General features: G+C 46.2%; 1 protein-coding gene across 2 annotated transcripts in view; it reads right to left on the reverse strand.

Moving 5' to 3' along the window:
- The window catches only part of UBE4B (ubiquitination factor E4B), a 34,490-nt gene extending 16,604 nt beyond the window's left edge, over nt 1-17,886 (reverse strand). The window contains exons 1-11 of one of the 2 annotated variants that reach the window (XM_066202905.1): nt 17,700-17,886; nt 11,166-11,343; nt 8,285-8,420; nt 7,710-7,797; nt 7,155-7,299; nt 6,114-6,342; nt 5,301-5,618; nt 4,330-4,440; nt 2,010-2,151; nt 1,415-1,515; nt 642-756 (exon numbers count right to left, since the gene is read on the reverse strand). In XM_066202905.1, coding sequence (XP_066059002.1) covers nt 642-756; nt 1,415-1,515; nt 2,010-2,151; nt 4,330-4,440; nt 5,301-5,618; nt 6,114-6,342; nt 7,155-7,299; nt 7,710-7,797; nt 8,285-8,420; nt 11,166-11,343; nt 17,700-17,723 — 1,587 coding nt within the window. In that variant the 5' untranslated portion in view covers nt 17,724-17,886. The remainder of the gene's footprint in view (nt 1-641; nt 757-1,414; nt 1,516-2,009; nt 2,152-4,329; nt 4,441-5,300; nt 5,619-6,113; nt 6,343-7,154; nt 7,300-7,709; nt 7,798-8,284; nt 8,421-11,165; nt 11,344-17,699) is intronic. The other variant, XM_066202904.1, reaches the window with a different exon arrangement.
- Between the last annotated feature and the right edge of the window lie 2,789 nt (nt 17,887-20,675).

A 20,675-nucleotide genomic window follows, 5' to 3' on the forward strand; every position in this document is an offset into this window, starting at 1 on the left:
TGTGGGAGTGCTAATTAGAGACAATTACAGCCTGACTGATCTGCTTTACACTGTGCAGGCTAGGAGTTTGCTAGTTTTGTGTCCTAATTATTCATCATATTAGTGAGCTACTCTGCCACACAGAACAGACCATCCCACGCTCCTCAGACATTTCCTCTGTAAGCATGAAGAATCACTGGACTAGGATTCGTAAAGTGCTCTTAGCACCTTAGAAACAAGTTATTGAAGATGCAAAGAAGGGTAAAGATTGCAAGATGGAAAACACCATAAATCTGAGGAGGATTACAGAAGATTGCTGTCTTAACGTGTATATTTTTAGGAATTTTGTACGAAAGGATAAAAACCACGATCAATCTCGCAATATACGCCTGCACATTCAAGTAGTCCACTCCTAGGTTAGTGTTGCTGCTTATTAGCAAATGCACTTTTAATGCTTAGAACCAGCAAATACTGAAAGTCGGCCTTTTTCACAAAATGCTACACGAGTTAAAAAAAGAAAAAACCAAACTCCAATTGCTTTAACAGGCTGCTGGTCCTAGAGGTAATAGGTAGAGGACTGACTAAGCATCTGGAAATCCCCCCTCCTGGATACTGCAAATTCTAAAACCATGTGCTACAGCTATTTTTTACCTGTGCCTTACCTGTTTGAACACCTCTTCATCCTGGTAAGTTGTTCTCACCAACTCTTGAATGAAGCCAAACGGGAGATTCCTACACAGCATATATGGTACCAGCAAAGACTGCTGCTGCAATGACCTTAATTTGTATTAAAAAAGAAAATTAAAATCCAGTGGTCATCTGCAGTAGTATTTGCAAAAACATCAGAGCAGTCACAGGCAAGGATGTGCCTGCAACACATTATCAGTGTCTGGATACACCTGTTTGTCCCACAGGTAACTGATCTTGTCTGCTCAAGTTGCTTGGGGAAAGGTTACTCTCTAACAGATGCTGTTGCCAACATCACACTTCAGTTAATGAGGCCGGAAGGAAACAACAGCTTCTCTGTAGTCATTGGTTGCCCCTTCTACCCCCTCTAATAAAAAGAAACCCCCTTTGTTAAGCTCAACTGGTGAAGGAATAACATTTTTTTACTGGTGTTTTTCCAGATTAAAGAAGAACATAACATTAATCTTTTCTGAATTAATGCAGTCGTTACTTTTAACATCACTTTTAACTGCTTCCTAGCAGTTTGAAAGGAGTGTCTCAGTCCCTGCTCCCCATTGTAACTGGCTGATTTTACCCAAATGCAGTTAGAAAGCACTCAGACTGCTCCTCACCAACTCATCACTTGTAAAGCAACAAACTAATTCCCCTGGCACATAGTTCTCCTGCTCCAACAACTGATCTCAGTTTTCTTATCTAATGCTCAGAAGAGAAAAGGATCCTGGGGCAGTCTACCATCAGCTGGATTTACCTTGGTTGCGTTAAGGATCCCTGTAGCACCAAAGCAGCGTGGGAAATGCACTGGGATCGGATGTTGCTCAGTAACTGGCTAACTGTTGGCTGGCTACACATCTGACAAAAATAACTTCATTTTAATACAAATCAGAAATTAAATACAGAACGCACGGTAAAGATGATAAATTTATTTGTGCGGTATAAATGTAATATGCACACTAAGATTAGAACTACTCCAGCTAAAACTTTCCAGACTATATATAAATAGTGTTGGTTGGTTGGTTTTTCCCCAGAAGCAAAAGCTTGGAGTAGAATACAGAACAGGGACAGGGAGATGGTCTCACAAAAATGTTTTACACGGAATAAACTTGGACTAATTGCAGCAGATCGAAAGGGGAAGGATGATTTCTAAGAGTGCTTATTTAAGAGAAATAAAATACATGCATTACTCAAATTTGATGAATTAACAAGAGAAGGGCCCCAATGAATTCAATAAATCTATTTCTACACCAAAGCCATTAAGAAGTCTCATTCCCACCAGCTTTCCCCACTAATGAGTCAGAGGAGTGTTTGTGACAGCACGGACACAACCTCACTCATCTGAGACATACCTTTGGTGCTTTTCTCTCCTCTATTCCAACCCTGTCAAAACACTCAATGAGGTAGTTCAGCATCTCTGTCTCCTTACAGTTTTCAATGGTGAAGTGGTCACTGCAGGAATCGGAAACACTCGAGCTGCCAGAGCCTCCCACACTTTAAAACACACAAAAAGCAGAAACAAAGCATTCAGTAGAGTTCTTCACTTGTGCACAAGCCATTCGTGAACACTCCTGTGTCACTGCTCTGAACACTCCATCCCATCACACACATGGCTCAGTGATTCAGGTCATTTCTGTGATCTATGGAGAGCTCTCCACGTAACAGCTTGTCCAGCCCTGGAAGTCCAGAGCTGTAAATGCCTTCCTAAATCAGTGCCTGAAAGACAGCCGCAAGGTGCAGAAATCTGATGGGAATTCCTAAATCCTGGTCTCACAACGCAGCAAAGAAAACAAACCGCCTTGCAGTGGTTCCTGACACTCAGGACACCACAACCCTTCCATGCCACTGCTCAGAACGGCAGAAATGGCAAAATTCTGTTAACTCCAGCAAAGCACAGGAGGCAGGAGCCTCCCCCTGCTGAGAAGAGACCTGGGCTGACACAGGGCTACACACTTCTGGTGCTCTAAGGAGGAGGAATCAATAAAACAGAGGCAATGCGTCCAAGCTGCTGCTGCTTTTGACACGCCCTCACTCAAGACCATTTCATTTCAACTCCATTCATTTCAGTTCAGTAAAATACATCATTTCATTAAGTAGCACAGCCTCAGTGGGGAAAGAAAACACTGATATTGTAAAAACAAAAACTAAACCCACAAAACCAAAATCATCCTTGAGATGAGAGAAATGGAACACAAAAGTGAGAACAGACCCACAACTCTGAATCTCAGACTTGTTGTCTCAACAAAATTCTTCTCTACATAACAGCTTGACAAAGCTAATTAAAAGCAACATCCTCATTTTGCAGAAGAGACTAAAAACATTATAGCTTCACTTTATGTAAATGAAATCTAAAAACCAGCAATTACTTGGATGGTCTGCTGCAGTTCTCTAAGAAAAGTCTGTGTACAGTCAGGACAGATTTGAATGAAGACCAATTTATAAGCCCCAGATCTTAAACTGGAAAATAAGACAACTGGTTTCCTTAAATGCAGCTTTTAAAAAACATATTTAAAACTACAAACTGGAACTGGAATTTTCTTTAAACTGCAAAATAATTTACATTTCTGTAATTGAGCCATACAAATCTATTGTGCAAACTTTACAGACCAACCAATAAATCCAGGGAAGGTTATTACTGTTCACATGCTGAGCTGCCAGATGCTTAAGAAACACAACATTCTAATAGCAGCAATCTCTGTTTGCAGAGAGATGTTTTCAGTTATTCAATTAAAACTAATCCATGTAAAACACAGCTCTATTGAAACAGTGCTCAGTAACCACAAAATCATGCGCATGGGGTTTTTTTAACAGTCTCTTTTCAAAACCTCTTGGCTTCTCATACCCAGCTTAAAAAATACTTCTTCAAGAACATAAATTTATGAGAACCTACTAGTTCAACAGACATTCTGCTAAAGATGTCCACTGCAGCACTAACTCCAGTATTCTAACACAAGGCTCATACATCCTTCACACACACCTTGGTGTTTCCAGCATGCCAGTTGTTGCATAGCTGGACAGCCACTGTGTTTATATCCCAACGACTTACTGCTGTCTGCAAAATGCCAGGACACAATGAACACACTAAAACCCCAGAAGCACAGCAGAAACCCTACCCAAAGCTTGGCAACTCAATCCAGCATTTGGTTTGAATCCCCAACAGGAGAAAAACCAAACAAAACAGTGGGGAAAATAATCCTGAATTCCACACACACAAAGCCCTCCTACAGCTGTGTTATCAAGTCCACTCTCCTGAAACCAGACTGGATTAGAAAAGAGGAGATGGCAGTTGGAAGGTGCATGTGAACCCTTGCCCCCATTTTCCAGTCTTCCATCGGAAAACGTGCACATGATGCACCAGGGATTTCAAATTACAGCCAGGGGCGAATACTGCTCCTTCTACTCACACAGCCCAAGAGAAGCTCCAGTCAAACATCATCTCAGAACCACGCTCATTAGGCCTAGAAGACTGTGTGATGAACATTTCCCTTAGTCACCTCTCCAAAGAAGAGCTGACTAACTGCACTCATTACACATGTTTACACAGCAACTTAACGAGCCAGCCAAGTCACATCCTCGGCTTCAGCTGTTCCCCAAACTACTTTGAAGATCACTACACAGGCTGTTAGTTCCTAAACAACCAAACATGCAGGTTACATTCTCTTTCTCCAATACCTGGACCCAAACTGGACACAAGAAAAATCATCGTCTTCATTTTCTTCATCACTACTGTCCTCAGACACATCAGAAACACCAAGAAGGAGGGAGAAAGGGTTCTCGTATAAACTACCACAACAAAAATGGAAAAGGCCATCAGGTTTTTAAGCCAGAAGAAAAAGTAAAAGGTAGCTTTTCTCTTTAGGTCTGTCAAAAATCACCTTCTCTCAACATGCAGACAATGGGTAACTCCGTGTCAGTAAAACCAGGACCATACTAACATGCTCTGTTACACTACTACAAGTTACTCAGACATCACAAACACCACATGACTACAACCCAAAAATTGAAAAGGAATTTTTGAGACCAAATGAAAATTATGATGGCTGAAGTGGAATGTTTAGACATGACTGAATAATAAATATTACAGCTCTAAGCTAATGACTTTAAAGCTGTGGTCTCACAACCTTGTGTCTTTGTTTCTCCCTCCTGCAGGAATAAGGGATTCCAGCAACAGCCAAGAGAAGAAAAGTAGTGGTACTTAGGCTGGCATTCTGAAATATGCTGATCTGTAATTTACATCTGGGCACCAGGGAATCAAATCCAACCCCGTCCAGCAAGTAGCAGCATTTAACAAATTAACTAAGGCCCTACTGAGAAAACTGATTTTGGAGCAGGAGTTTCATGCGATTTACCATCCAGCAGCAGCAACTGAACAGAAAGCTTATAGTTTAACTGGAATGGATCCACGGAGGGGAAGAAACTCAAACCATATTGCTACCTTTAAAGCAATTCCATCACACCTCAAACGCACACAAGCAGGTCAGAGACTCCCGGTTAGCAAGTCAAGCCATCAGCACAAACCCAAACGCACAAGCCAGCGCGGGGTGAGTAGGGTGAGCTGGGCACAAAGGTTCAGCCTCCATCCCGCGGGCCGAGGCCGCAGCCGGCAGCGCACACAGCAAGCGCACTCCGCTCCGGGGCAGTACCTCGGAGCCATCCCGCTCTGCAAGGAGCGCCGCCTGCGCCAGGCCCCGGGCGAAGCGCCGAGCAGAGGCGGGCCCGCGGGCCGGGGCCGCGCCCGGGCCGGGCCGGCAAGGCTCGGGGAGCGCGGGGCGGCGGCGCCGGGGGGAGCCACGCTGTACGGGCGGTACCGCGGAGAGCAGGGCTGGGAACACCAGGCGCCGCCAGAAATGGGAGGCACTGCTGGGGTGGACACTGAACTGGCTGGTGGGGCAAGAGATGAACCAGTCATTGGTACATAGCTTGTGAAATTGGTAGGAGGAGCTGGACTAGTCCCATAGAGACTAAACCAGTTACAGGGGAAAAAGAAAAAACAAAAAAAAAAAAAAAAAAAAAAAAAAAGAGAGCGACAATTTAGGATGTGCAGGAAAAGGGTGGAAAAGATAAAATGAGCAAGAGAAGTTCTTGCCCTTCTGATGACTCTTCAGCAATATTTTTGCAGTTCACACACATTATTCTTTTCTACTGTTGTTGAATAAAACTATGTCATAATCTACACACTTCTAAAAATCATGGCCTTCGTGATGCAAGTTAGGGATACTCCTGAGCAGAAAACAGTTACATGGCTTGAGTCTATCAAATACATTCCATGGCATGTATTTCCATGGCAGCGTAATCAAAAAGGGCAAAATGGAGGAACGCTCACATGAAAAACAGTGAAAGGCTTTAAAAATCCATTCTATTTATTGTTCTTGGGACACTTCTACGCCCTTTTCTCTCTTCTAGTCTACCAACCAGTATTCAAGTGAAATCAGCATTCAGTTACAATCAGAAGTCACCTGGATAACGAGCTGGAACCAAAGGAGCCCACGTTACAGAACATGGGGCTGCTTCCAGGGTTGGAGCCCATATTTAAGATGAGGCTTCTGTCAGGAGAGCGGGCAGCTGCAGCAATGGGTTGGGAGGTGGCTGTCAGGCTGGCAAAGGGGTTCTCATCCCTTGCCTGGGTGGACATCATCAGCACTTCCATCAAAATCTGCCCAATCAAGTCCTTAAAATCTGAAAACACTGTTAAGAAGAAGAGAATCAATATCCTCACCTCTGTCCTCATCTACACAGGAGTCAGGCATAAACAGTAGCAGAGAAAAAAAGGACAGACTTCTGTGAACTGAGTGCTGGTTTTGGCAAAAACAACCCACTGACACATCTGTAATTATCACTGTCTATATTAACCTAAGTTCTGGAATTACAGCTAAACAAAAAATACAGCCTTAATGGAAAACACAGAAGATCACAGATGACCTAATGCTCCTATAGCTAGTTATTAGAGTTGGCTTGTGTGGTGCACTCATATTTTCCCACCCTGCTGTTGTGCTGGGCAAGCTGTGTCAAAGAAAAGAAAACAAAACATGCACATACCCCACACACAAAATAACAATTGTTTTGGTCATATATTACAGCTAACATAGAATATATAGTCTGTTACATAAAATAATCAGGAATTTTTGGCTTATCAAATTAACTGCTAGATGTCTACTATGATGCAAGACAATCCTTCAATTCACTAAAACGTTTCTGGAAAAATAACCTGAAGCAGCAATGTGTTCTGGATCCACACGTTATTTTGAGGACAAAGAACACAATCACCAAGAGGAGAGTAATTGATTAAAACAGGAGCTATGAGCCATCAGTCCCACATTCCTGCTCCAAGATTCCATTTCCGGCTACATCTGCTGACAGCAGATGTGGAAATTGAGCAGAGACCACAGGTAGGTGGCTCTGGTATTGCAGCAAAGGGATAAAAAAGTAAAAATAAAGAGTGGAGAACATGCCACTCGGGAGAAAGAACCCTGCCAAGTGTGTCCTGCTCAGGTACCCACCTTCCTTCGGGTTCTGCTTGAACTGGGCAGAGAGTGAATTCAGGAAAATAACATCTCTGTCTCGGTCCTTCCAGGAGACTCTGAAGATCTTACAGACCAGCTGTAGAGCTTGTTCCTCTGACACTTCTGACCCCGACAGAGGCTCCTGGGGGGAACAAAGCAAATCAACACCTCATTTGCACTAGTATTAGTCAATGTATAGGAGATAAATAAGGTGCAACAATCTTTCAAAGCTGCTTGAAAAGGTTTCTTCAGGCCTACTGTGTATTAAAAAAGTTTGCTTTTTTGTAAGATATAGAACGAATTATTCTCTTCAGTCTTCAAATATCTTTTGTAAACCAATTGGAGATATCAAAATGCAGCTTTGATATTGGAAGTTTTGACCTTTTTCTTCCCTTCGCACAAATTTTAGTGAGAAAATGCAGTGAAGAAATCGTTTGCAGATGACAGCTGAGGGTCAGTTCCAGGATGAGTTCCACCCTCTCCAAAGCACATGCTCAGTGTGTGGAGGTAAGTGAGCTCCTGCCTCCCCCAGGCAGCACAGCCCAGGCTCACCTTGTCTGTCAGACTCCGCTTCTCCCTGCGATCGTTCTCATCAACCTCCATGTTCTCAATTCCTGAATCCACATCTACCTGGGACATACTGCAGGTGGAAATAAGAGAGAAAGCCCATGAACTCGGAGAAAGTTGCAGACAGTCCTCTGTAAGATGCTGACTGAAAGAGTGTCCCCTTAAGCAGATGCAGCAGAGAAACAGCAATTAAAATCACTGGTGTTGATAAATGTTCCTCATATTACATTTGAGTTCTAAATTTCTGCAGTAGGCAATACAAACTACACAGCTACCACATCCCACAATCTTTTTATTTTAAATAGAGTAGCTGAATTATCCCCCCCAGACACGCTCATCTCTTAATGTCTAAGATAATGTTTTGTCTTTTACCACTTTAGGCCAGGAATTCCCATTAAAACCCGGCTAGGAAAAGCACTACAGCGGTCTGAACAGTGTATGATTTTTAAGCATTAACCCTCCTGCATTAACACAGCTGGGAGGGAGAGGGCAGAGCTTGTCCTGGCTTGAACACCAGCTCTGTGCCATATTTGCCAGCTGTCACAAGCTGCATTTTTTACCTTTTCTCACAGGAGACACTATCAATGTCCATGCTCTGAGACCGTGAGAGGGACTGAGATTGGGTTTCAAGGCTGTTTGATGGAGAACTGCTGAGGGAACTCACTCCTTCGCTGCTCTGGCTTCGGTGGGCTACTCCTAAAGAAAAGGCACCACCAAGATTACTGCTACAGCAGTGAGAAGGCACTACACATTATTTGGATGGAAAAGGAGAGGAAATACTGTTTTTCAATCCAGCTCTTAACCGTTCTTAGCAGTGCATTAGGAAATGAAAGTTAATAACCACACTTGACTACAGATAATCACATTTTCTACCTCCCCTTGCAGCAGCAAAGTAGGAATGCTTACCTGCATTAACAAAGAACAAAGACAAATTTGCACCCATGAAGTGCTCAGAGATTCACGCCTATAAAAACTGATCTCTTATAAGATTGCTCTGTCTACTACCCTAAGACATTGTCAGAGCCCCTCTGGAGACTGTCCTATCAGAACAGGACTCAACACTGGGCCATGACAATGGAGTTACATCACCAGTTATAAAGGGGCAACAATACTCCTTGAGCTCTTCATCTCTCCTCCTTCCTCTTCCCAAAGAAAATCCAGCTAAGTCAGGGGACAAAAGAGACCAAAGCGAACGGGGCTCACCAGGGCAAAGGACTGCATTGTTCTGCATTCCCTTGGGGTCTTGCTCTTAGAGCCAGGAAAATGCACTTTACAGTGATGCTGCAGCACTCATTAACAGCCCTCCTCAACCCTCCCTACCATCTTTCCACACAGATCTTCCAGAATTCACTTGCATCTGTACTTTGCTAGATCAGGTACACAATAAAACACCTGACACCGAAAGTTCCAGTTGTCACTGGTAACACTGGTTTTAGGCTCTGTAAGGCATTTTCAACATAAAATCCATACAAAACAATGATATTTTCCATGAAATTGATTCCTGTGTCTGAGCTCACCATGACAGGCATCTCCTTAGAACAATGGATGCTTACAAGGACACTATTCTTCTGGAGCTGCTCTCTCTGTGTCCAAATGAATTAAAATCCTCTGCAGTCACTTTAGTCTGCTGCTGAAAGGAACTGCTGCAAAACCACACAGCATTAGCTGAGTCTTCATTTATGCTACATAAGCACACAAGATAAACTGTTACGAATGTTTTTCCCTGATCCATTCCCCAATTTAAGCATACCTCTTACCCTGATGTGAAAAAGACACACATTATTAAATAGCTGCACAAATGGCACTGTAGGAAGCAAACCCTAGGAACTCCAGCTTTGAGTCATCAGCCAGTCCGGTCAGTACAGTCAGGTACTGTCCTGGGGAATTCCTAAAGCAGAAATCTATAAGGTCTTCAGTGTCTGAGCACTTCACACCACGATAAACCTGTCTGCCAACACCTGAGCATTTCTACCTCCACGTGCACATTTCCACACCTCCTGCCCTGCTGGCAGTATTGTTTATCCAGTTGTGCCCTAGGATGGATCAGGACCTCCTCTGTTTCCAAATTAAACATTTACTTTTGCTGGGTTAGTTTTCACTCGTATCAAGCCCACGATCCCCCTCACCACAGAGCTGCCACGGACAGCAGAGGAACAAATACTCCTTTCAGCAAGAGTCAGAGCTCAGATGGACTAAAACAGTCATGTAACCACAGGCTGAGGGAACACAGGCAGTGAACTCTGCACCGTTCTGAAAAAAAAAGAAGTCACCTCCACCTCTGGGTTGCTGCCTTTAATCGTGAGGGCAATACAGAGTGTTAAATTCCATCTGCAATGAGTTTATCTCGGGAAATGCTTTCGATAGCTTTTATCTGTGTCCTGCTTTGGATGCAAGGAAACTAAACAAGCAGGAAGGAGTCACTTCTAGGTATTTCTGAACAGCGCTGTAATTAAACTGCAAGATTTACCCTATAAAACACTTGCCAAAGGGAAAACCAGAAAATTCAAGAAGCAAATAGGTAAATGCTAATGAATTCTGCAAGCTCATCAAGGACCACTGGAAAAATGTTATTTCTATTAAACTATTAGAAATCATATTGAAAACCTGGTTAGAACCATCTTGGCATTTGTCTTGGGATGGTTTTGAGAACCTCTCAGCTTACTAATGCAACATGCAAAACAATTTGTTTACAGATAAAGATCACAATGCTGGAAAACATGCCAATTTGTCCTGATTTCTCAGTCGGATAATTTGAAATAAAAATTAATTTCTGATAGGTCAAATGTGGTATAAATATATGAATTTTGTCTTCACCTCTCTACAGAGCAACCCTCCCAACTTCCCCTGCTTGCTGCACTCACCTGATTTTAACAGATCAGTTATTTGTTGCATCTTCTGAAATAAATACAATTTGTAAATATCCTGCTTGTATTCCCTCCAGTAAATAGTGAAATTGGCAAAGTAATACAAAGCAGAAAGCAAATACTTCATCCTTACACTGACAATGCCCAGTCACAGCTTGCTATTTTTAATTGTGCTGAACGCTTGCAACTAAAGATCAAAAATTAACTTGAGACTGATTGCTAAAATGTACCTAGAAACCAATCAATAGAAACTGTGTTGCAAGACTTGAAAAGGATTTTCCCGTCTCCTTGACACATCTTTTCCATAATATTGCGCAATAATAAACTTTATTACAAACTTCTTCAAGCTTTGGCAACCCATATTGTAAATGCCAGGAGTTTACCCACACCTGGAAAACAACTGTAAATGGAATAAATGGAAAACCATTTATTACTTGGAAGATTAAAACAAAAAAGTACATTCATTCACCGTCTTGCAACACTTATTTGTGAAAATGACTTTCAGTAAGAGCTGACTTAGAGCAGCGGCAGCAGCAGAGCGCGCTGCGCAGCGTGTGAGGAAGGAGCTGCAGCCTACCTGACGCCCCGATGGGAGAGGTAGCTGGGGTCATGCTGTGCACGTTGAGGCCCAGGCTGTGCGAGGGCCCCGGCGCTGGGGCCGTGCCCGGGGGGGTCTCTCTCTGCGGGGACGTCAGCGGCGTGCTGGGCTGGGACGAGGAGCCCCCCGCCAGCCGGGCCAGGCGCCTCCGACGGATCTGCGGGGAGAGAGAGGGCCGGTGAAACTGTGTGTCTGCAGGGATCTGGACCCTGTGTCTGCAGGGGGAGAGACCGGTGAAACTGTGTGTCTGCAGGGAGAGAGAGGGCCGGTGAAACTGTGTGTCTGCAGGGATCTGGACCCTGTGTCTGCAGGGACGTGCAGGGAGAGAGAGGCCAGTGAACCTGTGTCTGTCTGCAGGGATCTGCAGGGAGAGACAGAGCCCCTAGTAAATCTCTGCGCCTGCAGGGATCTGAGCCCTGTGTGTGTGTGCAGGGATGTGAGCCCTGTGTGTGTGTGTGCAGGGATGTGAGCCCTGTGTGTGTGTGTGCAGGGATGTCAGCCCTGTGTGTGTGTGTCTGCAGGGATGTCAGCCCTGTGTGTGTGTGTCTGCAGGGATGTCAGCCCTGTGTGTGTGTCTGCAGGGATCTGAGCCCTGTGTGTGTGTGTCTGCAGGGATGTCAGCCCTGTGTGTGTGTCTGCAGGGATCTGAGCCCTGTGTGTGTGTGTCTGCAGGGATGTCAGCCCTGTGTGTGTGTGTCTGCAGGGATGTCAGCCCTGTGTGTGTGTGTGCAGGGATGTGAGCCCTGTGTGTGTGTGCAGGGATGTGAGCCCTGTGTGTGTGTCTGCAGGGATGTCAGCCCTGTGTGTGTGTCTGCAGGGATGTCAGCCCTGTGTGTGTGTGTCTGCAGGGATGTCAGCCCTGTGTGTGTGTCTGCAGGGATCTGAGCCCTGTGTGTGTGTGTCTGCAGGGATGTCAGCCCTGTGTGTGTGTCTGCAGGGATGTCAGCCCTGTGTGTGTGTGTCTGCAGGGATGTGAGCCCTGTGTGTGTGTGTCTGCAGGGATGTCAGCCCTGTGTGTGTGTCTGCAGGGATGTCAGCCCTGTGTGTGTGTGTCTGCAGGGATGTCAGCCCTGTGTGTGTGTGTCTGCAGGGATGTCAGCCCTGTGTGTGTGTCTGCAGGGATGTCAGCCCTGTGTGTGTGTGTCTGCAGGGATGTCAGCCCTGTGTGTGTGTGTCTGCAGGGATCTGAGCCCTGTGTGTGTGTGTCTGCAGGGATGTCAGCCCTGTGTGTGTGTGTGTCTGCAGGGATGTGAGCCCTGTGTGTGTGTGTGTCTGCAGGGATGTCAGCCCTGTGTGTGTGTGTCTGCAGGGATGTCAGCCCTGTGTGTGTGTCTGCAGGGATGTCAGCCCTGTGTGTGTGTGTCTGCAGGGATGTCAGCCCTGTGTGTGTGTGTGTCTGCAGGGATGTCAGCCCTGTGTGTGTGTGTGTGCAGGGATGTCAGCCCTGTGTGTGTGTGTCTGCAGGGATGTCAGCCCTGTGTGTGTGTGTGTGTGCAGGGATGTCAGCCCTGTGTGTGTGTCTGCAGGGATCTGAGCCCTGTGTGTGTGTCTGCAGGGATGTCAGCCCTGTGTGTGTGTGTGTGTGTGCAGGGATGTGAGCCCTGTGTGTGTGTCTGCAGGGATGTCAGCCCTGTGTGTGTGTCTGCAGGGATGTCAGCCCTGTGTGTGTGTCTGCAGGGATGTCAGCCCTGTGTGTGTGTCTGCAGGGATGTCAGCCCTGTGTGTGTGTCTGCAGGGATGTCAGCCCTGTGTGTGTGTCTGCAGGGATGTCAGCCCTGTGCCTGCACAGCCAGCCCATCTGCAGCTCCCTCAAGCAGGGCTGGCTCCTGCAAAGGCAAACACTGAAGCCTTACCTGAAGCCTGCTCGGTAGAGCTGGGCTGGCTGCCCTTCCTTTGTTCTGTGTCACGGCACCACAGTACCTCCATGTTCAAATTTTAAGTATGCATTTGCTGCCTTGGAAAACCATTTGCACTGGGAAAGCTGTGTTTGTCCCTCGAGGGGTTGTGTAAGACCAGTTTAACATTTACTGCTCAGCAATTTCAAAACCTGCAATACTCCTCCCCATTTACTTTGGCATTTGACAAACTGTGTTAATGTGATAAAAGGGACAACATGAATGTGACCTTTGCTTTAATTTCACACCACATGATACCAACACACCCGTGCTAAAGAAGATGCAGTTGAAAGTTATTCAAGCCCACCACTGTCCAGATTAACCCAAAACAGAACCAGAAAACATGCATCCTGTGTGCTGGACAGAAGCACCTTGACAAGTAAAGACAGAGTGAAAAACATCCTCTTATCCCCTAGGATTCCATCACAAAGAATTTTTAAAACAGTTTTTGCATGTTACCTTTAAGACAAAGAAGCATCTGCCTTCAAAATCCAACTACAAAAACTGTTATGAACCTAATTATTAAAAACAGTATGCGATCACATAACACTAATATTATACATGAGAAATAAACAGACAAAACTTATAAAACTTGATTTATAATGCTTCAAGCTTCACATAAACCAAAGGCAGAAAATAAATTATTTATTATCACAGTCTGCCTCACAGGATCTGTGCCCAAAGCTTAAAGCTTTGGCTTGAAATAGGCCCAAAATAAAAGTATCATATTTGAGGATGTCAGCTCCCTGCAAAAATCAGCAATTCCTGTTATTCTCTTTGTATTATGACACTCAAGCATTGCACACAACTTAAAAGTTTTCATTTCTGCTCATAGGCCTAAAGAACTGCCAGGCAACTGAAAGAGTGAACAAAAGATTTGTGTCAAGTCAATGTCTACACCACATTGCTGTATCATTTAATGGCCTGTGAAACCTACTCCAACAGGAAGAAGAACAGATCAAATTAAATCAGACTTCAAAAACTCTGGGAAAACAGTGTCTGGAACTACATCTCCCTCCACGACAGGTGTCACCACACGAACATGGAAGGCAGCTAGAATTTTTTTTAGGACTCAGAAAAATAGCTATGAATAGAATCTCTAACCCTTCCTCCTTGTCAAACAAAATAGGGGAGCTTAATGCAGAAATAAATTGTTCAGCTTTGCCTTTAAGTAAAAGGAATACATATTAGGGTCTCCCTCTTCTTCATTTCTACCTCATATTTCAATTTTTCAGTTTTTCATCCAAGTGCTTATCTGAAAAAACTTCAGAACTACCTCAGCCCTTGGAGGTGTAACTGAGAAAATGTCAGCTACATGAATGCTTGCTAGCTAGTTCCAAAAGGACCAGATCTGGTTCTTGGACACCCCAAGCTGTCATATTCCTCCAGATTCATATAAAATTATTACAGGAATCCGAAGACCAGGGAGTTTAAAGTGAGAGACAAAAGAGGAGAAACATACTATGCTAAAAAGGCCGAGTACAGGCTAAAAGAAGGTTTGAAAATACGGCATAAAATTGGCGGACACATTCTCTCCAGTTAATTCCCTGTATCTGCGGGGAGGGGAGGGGAGATGGGCTTTTGGCTGAGGGCACAGCTGGGGACTCAGAAGACACAGTTTGTTTGCACAACACAAGGGACAAACGAGCCCCCAACCTGTTGCCTTCACATAACACAAATACCAGGTCAGAAGTGTGGGAGCTCCCCCCAATTAACCTGCTCCCATTTCAGACTGAATGACTGCCCAAATTACCACGAAGCAGCACAAAGCTAGGGGCTTAAAATAATGTTTTAGGGAAGTTTAGGGTATTTGAATAATCCCCCACCCTTGATTTCAGACCTGAGCCAGCGACATATGACAAAGCTGTTATGTGTCATTACGTTACCTAAGAGTGACAAGGTTTTCAGTCCTAACTGTTACACAGGCATTGCCTGCTCCACAGCCCATCTTCCCTGCAGAGCACAGCTCTGGAACACACAGTTTAAAAGCCTAATTAAAAAAAAAAAACAACACTAATTGGCTGAATGGGAAGAGCACACTGCTTTTTAACTAGTACAGTCTAGTACAGTTTTTCGCTGGACACATCTGGACTACATCTAGAAACAGCAGTTTTCAGAAATACATTTTTATCTACATGGACTTCTTAAAAGCTGTTAGCTGCACGCACCACAACAAAAATGGTAAAAATAGCACCCTGCTAAAGATGGGTGACTGATAATTTAATTTTGCACCAGGTAACAAAGATACAACCAGGAAGGTTAATCCCTCAGGCTCACACACACCCAGTTAAAAAAAAAAAATCTGTATCAGTATCTGCTATAGTGGCCACTGCTTAGTGAGACACTAAAGAAATTTCCTGTTCAACCGTAATACAGAAAAGTTCCAAATCTGTACAATAAAGGGCAATTTGAATTCATAGCTTTATTTTCGTTGTATTCATTAGAGCATGTTAAACTGGTTTAAGAAATGCTTCACTTCTCTGGTGATAGTGGTCACGTTCTATGCTCAGAAAATGCTACTCAAAAATCACGTACATGCTGAAAGATGACAAACTGACATTGTTCCTTCCCACTTTATGCTATGTTCAGCTGGATTCTGCTTTCTTTCTGTGAAGTCTCTGGTCTCTTCTTGCGCTATCGACTGTGCTAAAACTCACACACTAAGAAGGAAATTTCTTCTTCCCCCCTCCTAAAAATGTTACTATGGTCTGTACTGAATTACAACTTCTAGTGCATTGACAAAGCAAACACTGAGAAAATGTCAGTGAGGGACGCTGTTAATAGGAGGGGAAAATATCTTCTTGAAACTAAAATATACGGCTGATCAACTGTGTATCTCTTCTTTTAAAGCTGCAACCCATTAGTGCTATATTTAATTACGGTTTGATAACAGAAGATAACCTTATCTCTAAGAGCCTTGCAATTAAACTTCCGTTAAGTGTTTTCTCACTCTCAGTCACTGCCTGAAGAAAAGCCTGAATCTGAAGAAGTCCCATACAGCACATCTCAGAAGGTTATTTTTCAGTATAGCCTGATCCAGGCCCACCCTGCCAAGTAACAGCAAAGTGGAGATGTGGAGGAACATTAAAATGGACTTGGCTCTGACTTTCCAGTGAGATCCATTAATAACAAGAAGTGACACCGTGACTCTGTTAAAACGACACAAGACTGTCACAAGCAATCACCTAAAAGACCATTTGGTTTGGTCCTTGCTGAACTGGACAAGAAGGACACGGAAAAGTCACTCGAGACAAACATTTGGCCAAAAAAGGGGGATGAGTCCTCACTGGAGAACTCCTTTCCTGCAGCCTCAGATCCATGATGCAGTGGTTTTGATGATGTCAGTAAAGTGCTGAGGCAGTGACACAAATAAGCCTACACAGGTTAAATAACTCTGAAATTAATCACAAACCACCTCAGGATCGGGGCAGTTTAACAAGGAGAAGAACTGCATGTAAACACAGTACTCATGAAATACACCTGTAAAATGGGAGATCCTTTTCCACAGCAGACTTCCAGCACCAGGGTCCCACCCCACTCCTCCCAACATGGGAACTGAGCTCCTTTCCTCAGGGCTTCCACAGAGTATGAGGCCCTTCCCCAAGTAAACAGCACAAAGTATTTTCTCCTGGATCATGGTGCAACACAGCAGGATTGCTAAATCGTGACAGACAACATCATCAGAAACATCCCAACTTTTTAAAATACAAATCTGAGTGACAGCAGCAGCCACCCTGCTCCACAGTCCCACTACAAGACATGGACAGAATAAAAATAGCTTCTTTTGATCCTCCCTGGAATACAAGTACTGCACTGAGCCTGGATTTTAGCAGGTCCAGTACAACACATTTTGATTCAGGATTACACTGGGACAGTGGGAAACTCCCTGGATCCTGCTATAACACATTCAGGACACAATTAATTTGGAAATCCTCTAATAGATGGGCAAACCTTAGGACCTTATTCTATATTAAAAAACAAAGGAAAGCAGCATCCCTTCAAAGAAAGAAACAAGGACCAGCTCACCTTATTCACATACTTATGTGAATAGAATATATACACTACAGATAGATGCCTGCCAATTTCAGCATAACACTAGAATTCTTCAGTGTAAGACGAAGAGCTTGAATAAATAAAGAAAATCAAAGGAAAACTGACAAGCCTGATTGAAGCTGCTTCAAGAAGAAACGATACTAAATATAATCGCACGAACACACCCATCTTGCTTCTCAGCAGAGTCTAAGGAAGCAAAATTTTAAGTGTTTTACAATGCTAAAAGGTTGGGTGCTTCAAATCACACAAAAAGAACACATAAACGCGCAGTACTGGACACGGGGAGGACACACGCTGCAGACAAAGGCCACCTCGCAGATGGAAGCAGAGAATAAACAATTAACCAGGAGAGCAGCGACCCAACCCCACGGCCGAGCCGGGGGTCGCGGGTCAGGGACAGCCCGGGGACAGGAGAGAAGAGAAAAACACCGAGCACAGACCCGGGGCGAAGGCAGAGCTTTCCAGGATCGCCCCTCGCACAGCCGGGGGCCCGAGCAGGGCCCGGCCCGGCGCCCCCTCCCCGCGGAGCCCGGCCGCCCCCTCAGGCCCCGGCCCCGCCACTCGCCTCGTCCGCGCTCAGCTCCTCCATCGCCTTCCTCTTAATGGTGCCCGGAGGGAGGGCGCGCTCCTCCGCCCCGCCGCGGGGCCGCTCCGGGGCCGCGCTCTCCTGCCGCCGCTGCCCCCCGGGCCGCCTCACAAGGGCATCTCCGGGGCGACCGCGCCGCGCCTCGCCCGCCGGCAGCACCGCCGCCCCCGGCCCGCGCCCCGCCGCCCGCCCGCGCCTCGGCTGCCGCCGCGGCCGAGGGCAAGCCGCCCTCCCGGTGCCCCCGCGCCCCTCAGAGCTCCCGAGCCCGGCCCCCGCCCGCCCGCGGCCGCTGCCCCGCGCAGAGATTATTCATCAAAACAACAGGGCGGCGGCGGCCATCTTGGGGATCACGTGACCCCGCGGGGGGCCGGGCACGCCGGGGCCGCGCGCGCGCCGCGCCGGCCAATGGGAGCGCGCCGAGGGGCGGGGGGGGCGGGGCCACGCGCGGCTCCGCCGGGGCGGGAGGGGCGGGGCCCGAGAGGGGCTGGGCCAGGGCGGGGCCCGGGAAAGGCGGGACCGGAGCTGTGGAGGGGCGGGGCCTCGAGGGGCGGGGCCCGGGTGGGGCCCGGGGATCGTGAGGGGTCCGGGGATCGTGAGGGGACCGGGGATCGTGAGGGGACCGGGGATCGTGAGGGGGCCGGGGATCGTGACCGGACCGGGGGCCGTGACCGGACCGGGGATCGTGAGGGGTCAGGGGATCGTGAGGGGCCCGGGGATAGTGGCCGGACCGGGGATCGTGAGGGGCCCGGGGATAGTGGCCGGACCGGGGATCGTGAGGGGCCCGGGGATAGTGGCCGGACCGGGGATCGTGAGGGGACCGGGGGCCGTGACTGGACCGCGGATCGTGGCCGGACCGGGGATCGTGGCTCCAGTGTCCGTGTGGGCTCCGGGAGAGGCGGGAACAAGAGCAGCAACAAGGGCGGGAAAGGGACACCTGCCGCTCAGGGACACCGAGATTGCAGGGAGGGTCATGCTGCTGGAGCCTTCCCTCTCCTATGGGTGCGTAAATATTAACCCCTTCTCAGTGACGAGTGATTGAGAATTCACGAGACCTAAATCTAATTATTGCGAGCTGAGTAACATACCAAGGAAAAAAACAGATGCCAAGACCCCATTGAGCACTTGGTCTCAGCCTTTTCTAAGTATAGTTTGAACGTTAAGTATATATCTTTTCCTTATTATGAACTTCTCTGCCCACAATTCCCTCATTATACCACAAAATATGTTTCTGGAAGACAGTAATCTTTTCCCTCACACTCAAAATGAAACTCAGCTACAGAACAAACGGCCAGGTTATATGTAAGTACATTGGAGGCTCACCCCCACCTCAGCTTGTTCGAGTTATAATACACGTAGATGAAAGAGAAAAGGATTTTTGAAAGTTTCTCTTTTGGCAAAGGATAAACGAACTGAGAGTTGCATCAGCAAGTTATTAGCCCCCAATGAACAGTCACTAATAATACGACCTGACCACCACTAATAATATGACTGAGCCGTGCACAGGGCAGTGTGATTGAGTCAGCAAGGGAAAGAATCCCATCAAAGCTGGACAGCAGGAGGTTCTTAAGATGGAACTAAACTGATCCATATGAGCTATTAGGACATATTTTCATACACGCTGCAAATAATTATATAGCAATAGAATTGATCCATTTTTTAAATGCATAGATGAGACAGGTAGGCTATCTGGCCTTGTGTTTTTTATATACATCTTTAATGTACTTTATTGATCTAAATTGTTTTGAACGAAATATTTTGATGACTTAACCAGAGTGCTCAGAAAGGAAACCAATACTTGGATCATATTGCCAGTCTTTTTATAGAGCAGACGTATATTGTTACTTTTGATTTTCAGATTACACTTCATTTTGTGTTTACCTCCTTGGGATTTTTTTTAAGATAACGGAAGCGGTCTGACACACCTTGGAGTAAAACCCTTCAAGTGGTTCTCTGGGGAGTTGTGTTCAAGGTCATCGCTGCCTTTCTGCAGTGCGCGTCACAGGGTTTTCCCGGGGAGCGCGCTCGAAGGAGCGCGTTTGGGAATGTCTGCGCTGTGTGACTGGAACCCCCCGCTCGGGGAGGACCCGCCGGCTTCCCACAGGAGCAGCGCGCTGCAGAAGCGCCATCCGGTGGCGCAGAAAACTCCGCCGCCTGCTGCTGCTGCCGCTGCTGCTGCCGCTGCTGCTGCCGCTGCTGCTGCCGCTGCTGCTGCCGCTGCCGCTGCTGCCGCTGCTGCTGCCGCTGCCGCTGCTGCTGCTGCTGCTGCCGCCGCTGCTGCTGCTGCTGCTGCTGCCGCTGCTGCCGCTGCCGCCTTTTATTACCGGATGTGAGCGGGGCTGCGGCCCCGGGCTGGGATTTCTAACACAACGCTCTAACAGCTAGTCTGCTTTCGAGCGAATGAAACCGCTCGGTTCCAGAAGGAAGACGCTGTCAGGATCCATAGCATAAACACCAGGCATTTTACCCACGTTTCCCTAACTGAATAAACACTATTAGTCCTTTTTATTTTGGAAACCAGCTTAAATTTATACAGCTCTAGTAATTCGGGAAGGGCGTCAGTCTGACCAAAAGCCTTCCATGCTCCAACAGCTTTTCTGACTCCAATGGTGGCTTTAAGCATTTTGAACCAATGAGAACTATCAGAAATGTGGTGCTACTTGTTTCCAGATGTCAGGGACTGGTTTTTTATATGAAGTAATTAAGTTACTAAGCTTAAGCTACAGTTCTTCAAGAATATGCAAGGAAGAACATGCAGCAGCTCATTTCATTTGTAACTGCCTCATTTATCTGACAATTTATATGTTCACACAAGAAAAACTTTTCTATGTAATACTGCACACGGTCATAAAGAAAAACATTCAATCCAATTGACAGTTGTATGCAAACAAAGCTGAACTAAAGCAGCGTTGTTTTCCCTCTGTAGATGTGCTTACAGAGTTCAAGTATTTTGCAGAC

The sequence above is a fragment of the Chamaea fasciata genome, unplaced genomic scaffold (genome assembly GCF_029207755.1).
Source record: "Chamaea fasciata isolate MVZ Bird 193981 ecotype frontalis unplaced genomic scaffold, bChaFas1.0.hap1 SCAF_23, whole genome shotgun sequence".
In the NCBI taxonomy this organism is placed as follows: domain Eukaryota; kingdom Metazoa; phylum Chordata; class Aves; order Passeriformes; family Sylviidae; genus Chamaea; species Chamaea fasciata.